Below are 13,993 nucleotides of genomic sequence, written 5' to 3'. Positions count from 1 at the left end.
ATTTTTATCTTCATTAAAATTTATTTGCCTCAAAATAACGCTGGTCTAGTATCAAAGAAGAAGATTAAAAAGGGAAGTCATGTATGAAGAAAGAAACGTGCATGTAGGGATGGAATTTAATTCGGTTATTTTTTTTTTCGAAAGGCAAGAATATATTAATCAACGAGCCCACTAAGGGGGGGAAACCCGAACAATCAAACGAAAACCATCACGAAACAAAGCTAAAGAACGCAAGTTGCGGAGATGGCAACTACTAAACTATTACATTACACAAGACAAGACCATGGATTCGAGATCCAACCAAGCCAATCCAACCTATGATTCTTTAAACGAGACGAAATCCATTCAAACGATTTAAGTTGAATTTCCATCAAACCCGTCGCACCGCACCAAGAGGAATTAGAGAATACTTTTTGGTTACGGTTCTTCCAAATCATGTATCCGCATGTCCATTCAATAGATTGCCAAATACGCGACCAAATTGGGGAAAGAGAACGGTTGCATTTGCCTCTAAATACTTCGCTAATGCTCAAATTAGTAACCGTCCCTAGACCCCACCAATTGTAAACACGAACCCAAATATCCATCGCATAACGACAAAAAATTAACGAGTGATCAATTGATTCCACATCATCATCACATAGAGGGCATCTAACGGAATCCAAGTCCATACCTCTTTTGTCAAGTTCGATACGTACCGGGATCCGTCTTCTTATTGCCCTCCATATGAAGATTGCGACTTTTTGTGGTACCAAGTTATTCTTCAAAAATTCATCATTGTTTGCAACCGACCCATAGTTGAGAATCTTTTCATCGATAACACTTGATAACCTCTTTGTTGAAAATAAGCCGTTACCCGCAATGCTCCACCTCCACGAATCCGTAGCCTTATCTTGTTTCACATAATTGTTTAGTAGCTCCATAAGGGAATCGAGATCATTAATGGCTCGACCCGAGATATCTCTTTTCCACCGAAAGTTACAAACAAAGCCATGATTGCTCCAAGTAATCCGATCTTGAACTCTTGCCTTCGAATCTTCATCCAAATGGAATAGCCTCTTGAACCGTTGCTTTAGTGATGTATCGCAAAGCCATGCATCATTCCAAAAATCCGTGTCCGCACCATCACCAATTACCTTTATAAATGAAGATGCAAAATTTAAGCCCAATTTCTCGATCATGGTACCTGCACGCAAAATGTTGGACCACACGCTACCCGCCCCTATCGGCCCCGAAGGACCCATAGGAGGAAGTAGCCCATTAGACCCGTAAATACTTTTAATAATCTTCACCCAAAAAGTATTAGGTTCCGTCTTTGCCCGCCAAAACCATTTTCCCAAAAGAGCAAGATTTTTGCCCCTTAAAGAACTAATATTAAGACCCCCATAATCATAAGGTAGAAGACAATCATCCCATTTGACCCACGACAGTTTAGAGCACTCACCCGACCCGCCCCAAAAAAATTTAATTCGGTTATTAATATTAATTTTAGTATGAAACGATATAGTCTTGTATGATTTTCATATAAGATTATATGGTTATTGGTTCTCAAAAGTTATGGTGAAAACCGAATAAACCAAATAAACTATAAATTGACAAAACGTACACTCCTATAGGTCATGACAGGTTATCTGTAAATTATGACATCAAGGGAGACTTGGGTTATTAGGTAAACCTAATCTAACTCAGCATTTCAAACAGTAGAAAAATGTGCATTCTACAAACTCATCTTATTATTAAAACAGTTACTTTATTATCAAGTATCATACTTCATACAACTGCAAACACCACATTTGATAAAAATCCTGGATGATTGCAACAATGTATTTGCAGCATGTTTCCATGTAACTTAGTTGTGATTAGTAAATGCTTGGTTGACAAATGAGGCTTCAAAAACAAAACTATCCCATAACATATTAGATGTATATATAAATATCAGACAGAACCAATACACAATACTGAAATTTAACAAGTGTTGTTCTAACAAAAACGTTCAAGTGATTCAAGGCTTTAAACATTACTGAAATAAAACTTGTGTTAATCTAACGAAAACGTTCAAGTGATTCAAGGCCTTCAACACACGTAGCATAAGACTTGAATCCTTTTGGGCACCCTTCAATTGGTACACTTGTGCATCTTCCTTCATCCATATTGTAAATAACAAATTCATTCGCCTTATTATTACCCAACAAAATATCCCGATTGCTGACTTGAACAAAGAACTCAAAACTTAAATCCATAGTTTCTTCAAAGATATAAAGTTTCTTCCAAGACTTAGGAACCCCATACTCTTCCATCACCCACAATTCAAAAATTAAATTAGGACTGAGCAACCCATTACGCATAACAGCAACTAATTTCCCACCAACAACAAAGACTTGGGAACACTTGAATGAATTCGGTAACTTGATTTCACGAAATTGTTCATTAGCTAAATCAAAGGCAGCAATAGTCATTGTTGAGCGTCTACTTTTTACTACCCAGTGAAGATTATTGTTTAAGAGTACCCCTGGACATAAACTATACACATCATGTTGTTGGTAAGAGAAATCAGGCAACCTTTTCCATGAATTGTTACGTAGACTATAAACGAATAAAAATTTGCTGTCAGGATCAGAATCTGGAACGCTCATATGACTAATGACGACAACTTTATAATCATCTGTAGAAGAATCATAACCCAATCCATATGTATCATATTCTTTTTCGTAATCATCTGTATCAGAATCATAACCAAATTCATATGTATCATATTCTTTTTCGCTAATATATGGAAGTTTGAAGGTGTGTCCCATGTTTAGATTTAATAAACATAGGGTATTATCATACATATCACAGGATAAAACAAGCCCATTGCAAGACCCTAGTATCATAAGCAATGGTTTCCGGACATTCAGGCGTTTGGCGGTTACTGTTGCGGACGTGGTTAGGGTGTTGAATTGTTTAATATCAACCGAGTAGATAGATTTATTATCATTCGGAAGTAAAATCAGTTGGGTTGGGTTAGGATTAGGGTTGTTATGAATATGGGATTTGATAAAACTGGGACTGGAAATCAGTGAGTACCAGCGTTTTGAAACCGATTTGAATCGGCCAAGAGATTTAGGTGGCAGAAAAGGGAGAATTGCTTCGATTAATTCCGGTGGAAGGTGATTTAGGGGAGAAATTGGGTTATACGTATCTGACATGATTTGGGAAGAAAAATAAACTGTGCCGATGTAATTAGGGTTTCTTATATTAGGGCAGTTAAACGAAAAGGAGAGGAACAAATATGAAGAATCAGTGACTTACTTTAATCCAGCAATCAATAAAGAGTAGCTCTATCCAAACAGCAAGAAAACGGAAGAGTGGTAGTCTGTCGCATGTGAGAAGAAGAAGATGATCATGCCCAAATTGTAATTTGGGTAGGTTTTAAGGATAGAAGTAAAAATTATAAAATTATAAAATTATAAATTATTAATAATAATAATAATAATAATAATAATAATAATAATAATAATAATAATAATAATAAATGATCATGCCCAAATTGTAATTTGGGTAGGTTTTAAGGATAGGGGATGATTCTCACACACACTTTTTTGATCCTCACACACCTATTTTAACCTTTTACTCTTCTAATAATACTCAATTGGTGTGTGAGGATCAAAAAAGTGTGTGTGAGAATCATCCCCCTTTAAGGATAGAAGTAATAATTATAAAATTATAAATTAATAATAATAATAATAATAATAATAAACTTAAAAGTTTTAAAACTTACAAAAAATTAGTGGGAAGCCTAGAGACAATCTGGGCCCCCACACCTCTAGCAATAGCAAAACCTATCCTAGTAAAAATATGAGCAGCAGCAACGGCACCAATATCTTGCGCCATCGAACTCTTCTGAACCCGCTTTAGCAAAGAAACAGCCTCCTTCTCTAATTCCCCAAGGGAAGAAAATGAGAAAGGAATGAAACCATAACCAATCGCCTGACAGCTAGATTCGTACTTGACCCGCTTCCGACGAGCCGCATCAACCACAGCACGTCCAGGGATAAAGCCAGAAAGCCCAGACTGTGTCAAAGGAGAAGACCCTGTCAAGTCAACACAAACATCGCGACCACAATCCCAGGAATAAAGTAACACATCTGCCGGTCTAAGGGCCCTGTCGTTCCCTCCAGACAACCCAATGTCAACCTCCTTTCTCGCTGAAATCCCAGATCGATAACAAACATCAACAAGGGAATCCCGAACAATATTATGCCAATGCTTAATACCCACCATACCAGCACAAGACACCGCGTGATCCCCGAAAATTTCCCCAGTAAAAACCCTTGAACAGGCAGAGCATGCCGTCGAGATAGAGAACAATGGAACACCTAACCGGTAGCACAACACGCATCGGTAAGTCTTTGCGTTCATCGTCTGACCCAACCCCAAAATAGGGACTACCCTTAGCCAAGCAGAGGTGTGATCACCCTGCTGTGATTTCCATAAGGCCAATTATCGGGGAGATAACGAAAAAGTTGATTCTGCAGAAGCGGTAACCTTTGTGAAATAAACATCTGCAATTTCTTCATGAGTATTGGGGCAGCGACCTCACTCGGATTACCTAAAATATCAAACCCAACCGTTTTATTAAACAGACCCAATGCATCTTCAAAATCACGACCAAGACCAACAATACCCGCATGACGTAGGAGCTTGGTCTGCAACCCAGCAGACTGTAATCGAGAAGCCAGAAAAGCATAATGACGAACATCTCCCGCAGAATAAACACCAAGCCCTCCAAATGCAAATGGCAAGGTGGCAATTCGCCACTGCCAATCACCAAACCCAGACCCTGAAGCAGTAACAATACGCTCCAAGGAAGATCGAAGGGCTCCATCGAAAGCGCGTTGAGCCGCCTCAAATATACAAGGAGGACAAGTACGCAAGGTAAAGTAGAGTTTAGAAACTCCCGTACATGCCCTAAGCAACAACAACTCACACTGAGGATCATCAAGCTTAGCAACCTTATCCATAAGCGCAATGGACTTGGTCACCCTTTGCATCACCAGTTCACTACTAAAACCAGGATCGAAACTTGCGGGGGCCCCAAGCAACTTAACACCATTTAAAGGCCGAGCAATATTAGGAGGAAAGACACCTACTTGCCTGCTGCGAGGGTCCTCCGTAGGCCAGAAAATTTCTGTTTTTTCAACGTTGAGATGTAGCCCAAAACGAGGCCCATCCTCCATAATCAAATGCAAAACCTTCCCCACTACCAAAGTGTCCCCAATAATAGTGCCATCATCCAAATACCACGCCTGAAGACAAACCTCAAAATTATCTCTGATTTTAGAAACCAAGGGTTGTAAGACCAAAGCAAAAAGCAGCGGACCAAGGGGATCACCCTGTTGTACCCCCTGAGAAGGTTTTGCATAATAATAATCATAATAATATCTACTATAATAATAATAATAATATTTTATAATAATAATAATAATAACAACCGAGTTGACCAATCAAGCACAACACTCGGGTTCAATTCCTGGCTATGTCAAATTGTTCAATAAGATAGTGTGACTAGAGGGTGCGCAACGTTTGCTTCAATGGTATCATGCCTCGGTGTGGAAGGGTCCGCGATTAATTGCCACACAACCCGGGTTCAATTCTTGGGGGCGGAAGGTTTTCTCTCATATTTTCTGCGATTAGTTGTCAAGTAACCCAGGTCCAGTGAATAGTTGCCAAGCAACTCGGGTAGGAGTTTCCTTCTAGCGTGTGTGGGTGCAAATGATGAGGGTCGTTGAAATAAATGATCCGCTGATGCAAATTCGCCGTTAAAAAAAGCATAATTCACCCGGTACCAGGTCTCGCTCCGGGACTTGATTACCCGAGGTTTTACCTTCTATGGGAGAGCCAATGTGTTGGTTCATAGGAAGGTGTGACGACCCGGAAATTTCTGAACAAATTTAAACTTTATCTTTATATCATTAGATAAATATTTCAAACATATATGTTACGTACAAATTTACAATTCTAAATAAAAATATATATATATTTTAACTTAGTCATAAAACGTCCTGATTTAAAATAATATATTTTGATAAACAACGAGCCACTGATTTATAGAAGCAAATGACCACAACGCTCAAATATATAAGTTACATACCTTATAAAATGTTTCATTGTTGTCTAAGTCTAATTTTTGTAAAAGGTACACGTCGCGTAACGTAAAAGGCTAGTTTTCTAAACATACGAAAGTGCGGTCGAAAAACCGAAAGTGGTACATGAGTTGTGAGACCACGTCCGTGTCATTTTTGTAAAAAATATATTTTTACCATGAGCGTAAATATAATATAGTATTTAATTAATTCTAAGGATTAAATATATTAAATAATATATAAATTCAATGTATGAAATAAGATAAGAGTGTCGGCAATGCATTTTTCAACGTTTATGATTTGGACAAAGTTGCCATGCAATTGCATGACAATACCTCATCATACCCATGCAATCGCATGGATGGGGATATCATGATACATCTATAAATCGAGTGATTTAGCAGACTGGTTACACACACACATAATTTTTCCATCTATCTTCCATTGAATTATATTTATATTATTATTATTATTATTATTATTAGTATTATTATTATTATTATTAAAATTAATATTATTATTAATCTTATGGTTAGGAGTATTATTATTATTAGTATTATACATAAAATACTACGACGAGGTTCTGCTCGCGTGTTTTCAAGACGAGTTTTATGAGCGGGATAAAGTTAAGGAAATTATGGGTTATAGCTATGGAGGTGATGGGTAATGTTCATGGGTATGCTCGTGAGGTCAATCTAGTGTTTATTATCTCTGCTGCGTCTACATACCTTTCTTGTAATATTGAATCTCAATATTAATACGTGAGTACTCATAAATTAACTTTTATATATTAATAGTATATCCCTGACTAGTGCTCGAGAATATAGGATTATGCATGCTTGTACTTTTTGATATTGCCATTAGATAGGTTAGGTTGAATCTTGAATTAGTTACATATGCAGTTAACATAAGGCATAAGATAAGCATGTCGTTGGAAAGCTGGCGAAAAATTAAGAACTTTTCATTTAGAATTCGCGTGATTTCGATGAACGGATTAAAAGATACGACTAACTGAATTTTTGTATTGTTATTAAAATGATTATTATTACTACTATCGTCGTTATTATCGTCGTAATTATTATTATTACAAAATAATACAACTTTTACACATTATTATTATTGTCAATTTTATTTTATTAAATAAATATGATACAAAGATATTTTTACCACGCATAATATAATTACATTAATAATACCTATCACTATAGTTTTACGATATTAATTGAACTTCATAAATTTTATAAAAGTATATTTTTATCATATATAAATTTTAATATATTTTTGTATTTATAAATGATTTTTATTATTTACTTTAATAAAAACCGATAAATATATTTAAAACGACTATATTTATGTTATATAATAAACAAGTATAGATTTTGGATATCATTTTGAGTCAAGTTAACTTTTGTTGACTTTTGCATGATAATCTCGAGCATTAGGATTGTGATACACTATGACCAAACCTAGCTTATTAGACATGTATTGACCAACATATGTTCTCTAGGATGAGATCTACGGTTAATTCTGCATTTCGAGTTTCGGTCACTTTTTGGTGAATGACCTTATGTGCTGCTAAGGTGAGTTTCATTTGCTCCCTTTTTAATTGCTTTTGCAATCTATATTTTGGGCTGAGAATACATGCACTTTATTTTAAACACAATGGATACAAGTACATACTAAATTCTACACTGAGTTTGAACAGAAAATCCCTTAGCTTTGGTAACTAGTAACTGCCAGTTATAAGAACTGGTGGGCACGAGTAGTAGTATATGGATCCATAGGGCTTTACATTCACGTCCGAGCTAGAGCACTAGCCTTTTAACGGACGTATGCTATTTGAGAAGCGTATACGTTGGTTTGCGTGTATTATTAAGATTATTATACAAAGGGTACTTATTATATAGACGTTAAAGTTCAGTTACCAGGGTGCTCTGTTACGTAGAATCTTTTGATAAACGTTTCTGGATGAAACAACTGAAATCTTGTGATCCACCTTTATATACAGATTATGCGCAACATTAAAACTATGAACTCATCAACCTTTGTGTTGACACTTTTAAGCATGTTTATTCTCAGGTTTCTAGAAGTCTTCCGCTGTTTGCTTATATGTGATACAAGCTATGTGCATGGAGTCATACATGCTTTATTCAAGAAAACTTTGCATTCACAAAATCATCACCGTGTATCTTATTTTGACTGCATTGTCAACGAATGTATTATGGTAAACTATTATTTATGGTAATTGTCTATATGTAGAAATCATCAAACGTTGAAAACCTTAGAAATTGATATTCATTTATTGTGTACCTTTTGAAAAGAATGCAATGTTTACAAAACGTATCATATAGAGGTCAAAACCTCACTATGAAATCAATGAATGATGTATTCGTCCAAAGGGATTTGGAAGGATCGTCACAGTTGGTATCAGAGCTTGAGGTCATAGGGAACCAAAATTTGCATTAGTGTGTTTAACTGGTAATTGTTAGGATGCATTAGCGAGTCTGGACTATGACCGCATATGTTTTTACCGAGTTTTGCTTATTATTTCTTGTCAGAAATTACCTGTTATTATCTTAAGCCTAAGACACGTTTTACTGCATTGATTGCATAGACAGTGCATGGACAAATTTCGTATCTTAAGCATATCTATTATAGTAAACTCTGTCTTACACTTTCAGAAAATTTCTCCGTAACTTATGGGATTTTAGTATTATATATACATATGTAAATTATGTATCGGAGAATACCAAACTAAATCCTATAATCTATCTCATGTCAAAATCAATTCCCTGATTATACAAGATGGATCACATATCTAGTTCAAATTCCTTAAACTCCGACAGCTATTCCGATATGAATATTCACCTGAACTCCGAAGACAGTGTAACCGGAATGGATCAACCAATTAGCCATCATCTATTCTGGATGAATTGGGGATGGGTTCGTAGTCTACTTAATCATTGGAGACAAGAAGAAGGTGATCCCTTCCATCCACCACATTGCCCTCTTGGCGAAGAACCTGAAGCACTTACAGGCGAACCTGTTCGTAATACCATTTTCTCTCTCATTTCTAGAGTATCTCATCATGATTATATACTATCTCACATTCTAGATCTCATTCATCCGCTCGTCTGAACCGACAATCATCCCGGTGTAATAGAAGAAGTCAACGAGCTTCGCGCTCGGGTAGTGGCTTTGGAGAATATGGTGCAAAGGTTACAAGCACCAGCAGCAGCACCAGCACCGGCAGCAACAGTACCACCATCAGCAACACCAACAGTACCATCACCACCACCAACAACAACATCCACATCCCACGCTTCAACATCACAATTTGTGCCTTGAGCATTAACGTCATACTCACCATAGATACCAAGGAGTACCAACAACAATAACCGATAAAGTATTGATTCATAACTTCATTGGAGAAATATTCTGCGGCAATTATGTAATATCTAAAGTCTCAGAAATTATCTATTCCAGCCATAACCGTAAATCAGATGAGTGGACTGAAATGATAGAAGGACGAGTAGAAACCCTGACCGGAATGGTGCACAATTTACAAGCTAGACTTGTTTTACCAGCAGCATCGACAATACCGTCAGTATCACCAACACCGGCAAAGCCTGGAGCACTACAAGTTCCGCCAATTCTGTAATCACCAACATCATCACAAATCAATAACGCGTATATTGTATCAACGAGATATGAAGTATTAAATCATTTCCCCTGAAGAAATTATATGTATATTTAATATATATGAATTTTGAAATCAAAATAAATCTTTTCGTACTAAGCTATTACGTGTGAATCTTAACTAGTAGGTATTACTCGGTTAATTCATATTACTAATATGCTATGATGTACGTCCTTCGTTAACGACTTAACCATCGTTAACTACAATCTCTGTTTCAACTCAATGAATTTCATTTCATAATAAACTTAGTGTATTAATCAACTACATTTTTGATTTTACACTTTTATCTTCGATATACTCGAAACTTTCTAGAAAACATCATTTATATCTTATGAAGATCATAAGAATTCCACGAGCACTAACATCATTCACCGAGGAAATATCAATAAAAATGAATAACGAAGTATTGATTCGTAATTTCATTTACATTGAAGAGATAATCCAAGAAGATTACGAAATTTTTAAAGTTTTAGAGATTATTCATTTCTAGTTCCAGCTGAAAATTAAATGAGCTTAATATGATATTAACTCATTAAATCTGTATTACATTTGAAGAAAGTATACATATTAATATTTTCATAAAAATTGTGATAAAATTCTCTTGTACAAAATATTATCTGTGAAACTTTTAACGGGTAGATAATACCTAAAAGATACATAAATTCACAAATAATATGTTACATTCTTCGAATCTGATTCAGCAATCATCAACTATACTCAATACTTTCACAACAATATACATTCTTTCATAGAAATCAAAACAACCATACTCATTCGAATTCAATTACATATTATGATTTTGAAACCGCAGAATTCAATTCGAGATATAACCGGTATCATCCCTCTTAGATTCCTAAATCTTTTAAAGCTATACTTTAACTTCAAAACTGTGCTAGAACATCATATGTATACATATAACATTCATCTCTTAGAATTATGAGCTTTCATTCTGAAATTTTGAAAATTAACCAGTCTACAAATCAATACCGTGAATGTTGAAAAAGCTGATGAAGCAGCAAAAACTGTAAATGACTTTAACAGCCAAAAGTTTGATGATAAAGAATTGTGTGTTGGCGAAGCTCAGAAAAAGAAAAAGTTTGGAACTGGAAAACGGATTGAGCAAATCATGAAGGAGGCTGTGGACAAATCACAAGGACGAAACCTACCTTCAAAGAATCCAAATGATTCAGTATCTGCTGAAGCCATTAACGAATACCTTGCTTCCGAATCTAAACCCTTGCGGACAATATTCTTCATCTTCCTCTGATATTAGAAATTCTAAGATATCATTGTATCTTTCATTATAAATATCCTCCATATTTATGGAGATAATTCCATAATCCTTCTTATCGGAAATCAATTTTCTCCTTGCGATATCTGTGTTACATCATAAAAGAAACTATTTTAAGTTTCTAAATTTTGAAACCTTCGAGTTTAAAATATGAATATTTTTGAAGTGGTGTTGGGAGCTGAAGCATGAGTTAGTATAATATAATGACACTTGATCAACGTGATTATATTACAGTAAGTCATGCCGAGTTTCTAAATGGAACGTGATGATTCACAGATCATAACGTCATCATGTGTGTGATGACCCGAAAAATTTCGACTAATTTAAACCAATTCTCTATACGATTTATTATTTTGGCACGTTAAACAAAGTCTGTTAGATTGAGTCTCAAAATTTTAGAACCGTTTCATATATACAATTACCTTTGACTACTCTCAACGATTCATGAACAATTATATGTATGTATATATATATATATATATATATATATATATGTACAAGTAAAAACGACTTTTCTATAGTAAAACCCTAGTTGCTACAGTAAAAATTACTTTGCTACAGTAAAATACTATTTGCTACAGTAAACACTATTTGCTACAGTGAAACCGTATTTTGCTATAGTGCTACAGTGAAAACGACTTTGCTACAGTGATTTGCTACAGTAACACTATTTGCTACATTAAACACTATTTACTACAGTAACACTATTTGCTACAGTGAAAACACTATTTGCTACAGTACACTTTTTGATGTCGACGAACTAGCAAACAAAAACGGAAAAGGCGGCCATGCGATCGCATGGCAAAAACACTGAAAACTCATGCGATCGCATGAGCTACAGTAAATCGAAAAGTAATATAAATACGCAGTTTGTTCGACGAACTCTTTCACATTAACTCTCAATATTTATATTTATATTATAATTATAATTATAATTTTAAATTTAAGTTTAATAATAATAAGGTATATACGAGGGTGTTTTTAATTCGGGTTTCAAACCGCTTTAAGCTAAGGAAATATTAGGTATTATTCGGGGTATTGTTCTTGAATCCAAGGCCAACCATACAGTCGTCTACCATCATTACGTCTACGCAATTTGCCTACAATATTGAATCGCAATATTGAACTGTGAGTTTATAGTCTCCCTTTTTAAATACTTTAAATATTTTTGGGCTGAGAATACATGCAATTTATTTTAAAAGCGATAAGACACAAGTACATACTAAATTCTACACTGAGTTAAACCGAAAATCCTTTAGCTTTGGTAACTAGTAGCTACCAGTACATAGGATATGGACTGGTGGGCGCGAATAATTGTATATGGATCCATAGGGCTTGACATCCCCGTCCGAGCTAGAGCGCTAGCCTTTTAACGGACGTATGTTATTTGAGTTTAAGACACGTTGGTTTGCGTGTATTAAAACGAATGGGGTAATTATCACTATAGCGTTAAGTTTAGTTACCAGGGTGCTCTGTTACGTAGAATCTATTGATAAACTTTTGATGAAATCTTGTGGTCTATCTTTATATATGTTTATGACTCGAGCAATTAAACAAATAACTCACCAACATTCGTGTTGAATTTTTAGCATGTTTTATTCTCAGGTCCTTAGAATGCTTCCGCTGTGATGTGCTTGTTGCCTGCATGGAGTCTCTCATGCTTTGTACAAAGTTTATTGCATTCAAAATAAAACTGCGTTGTGTAATAAATAATTGGACTGTGATGTCAACCTGTAAATTAAAGACTTATGTATTTCGGGGTTTTGCTTATACCTAAGCACTTGCCCACATGTTTATAACTTTCTATGTTTAGAAAGTCACTTATTTTAATGAATGCAATATTTTATCAAAACGTATCATATAGAGGTCAAAACCTCACTGTGGAATCAATGATTAACGTGCCGCGTCAATAGCGATTTTGACGGGTCGTTACAGTTGGTATCCGAGCTTGAGGTCATAGGGAACCAGAAATTACATTAGTGTGTTTAACTGGTAATTGTTAGGATGCATTAGTGAGTCTGGACTATGACCATATTTGTTTTTACTGATTTTTGCTTATCATTTGGTCAAAAACATTATATGTAATATATTTATATGCTAACGTAATTGTTGTTTCAATTATGTGATAGATGACTTCCTCTAATCCTATCATTTTGTACGACTCGGAATCGGACACTGAATCTATTCTATCCACAACTAAAAAGGGCGTTCCAATACCTATTAAAGAAGAAATTGTGTTAGCCGGGGAATCTCAACTCCCGGTAAACCCAGAGGAGGTTCCAGCTCCACCCAACTCTAGTTTTCCGGAGCCACAGTATCGTTGGCATGGACCCATGATCCCTGGAGTAAACGAGGATCGTCCATTTCTAAACAAATATGGACATTGGTCCAGATATACCGCCGACGGGCGGGTTGTGCCGATTACGCCTGGCAGATTTCGGTTCATGACCACCGGTACATATTCTTGCAGTTCGTCATCATATTCTCCTACACATGACTCAGACAGTTCGTCATCAGACGAGATCAGTAAGGAAGAGGATTTCGCTAATGAAATAAAAGAGATCACTAAGGAGAAATTCCAACTTGCTATAGATAATAAAAACAACCACAATAATAAAATGTCCTTAATTATTAAAAAAGAACAGGACCATTCAATCCGTAACCACCCTTATTGTATTAAACCCACTGAGGCAACGGGTACCTCAAAACCCTAACCAAAAATAAAATACACTGCCAGAATGTCTGTCGGACCATGTGCACACAAACAATTGGCAGAGAGAACCAAATGGGAAGAAGTTTCTGATAGTTCTGAATAAACGACCTCGCAATCATAAATCTTCCATGCGCTATTTTATTGCTTATGTGTGCTACTCTATC

At 35.7% G+C, this 13,993-nt stretch overlaps 2 protein-coding genes across 2 annotated transcripts; both read right to left on the bottom strand.

The window, feature by feature from the left end:
* Nucleotides 1-266: 266 nt before the first annotated feature.
* LOC139889013 (uncharacterized) lies at nucleotides 267-1,244 on the bottom strand. The gene has a single exon (XM_071871989.1). The coding sequence runs from the start codon at nucleotides 1,242-1,244 to the stop codon at nucleotides 267-269; it is 978 nt and encodes a 325-aa protein (XP_071728090.1).
* A 658-nt stretch (nucleotides 1,245-1,902) lies between these two features.
* LOC139892082 (F-box protein CPR1-like) lies at nucleotides 1,903-3,378 on the bottom strand. The gene has a single exon (XM_071875119.1). It carries the CDS (start codon nucleotides 3,186-3,188, stop codon nucleotides 2,043-2,045), a length of 1,146 nt encoding a protein of 381 aa, XP_071731220.1. The 5' UTR covers nucleotides 3,189-3,378; the 3' UTR covers nucleotides 1,903-2,042.
* Nucleotides 3,379-13,993: the final 10,615 nt, after the last annotated feature.

The sequence above is a fragment of the Rutidosis leptorrhynchoides genome, chromosome 2, assembly GCF_046630445.1.
Source record: "Rutidosis leptorrhynchoides isolate AG116_Rl617_1_P2 chromosome 2, CSIRO_AGI_Rlap_v1, whole genome shotgun sequence".
In the NCBI taxonomy this organism is placed as follows: domain Eukaryota; kingdom Viridiplantae; phylum Streptophyta; class Magnoliopsida; order Asterales; family Asteraceae; genus Rutidosis; species Rutidosis leptorrhynchoides.
This window is presented reverse-complemented; position numbering and strand designations above follow the sequence as displayed.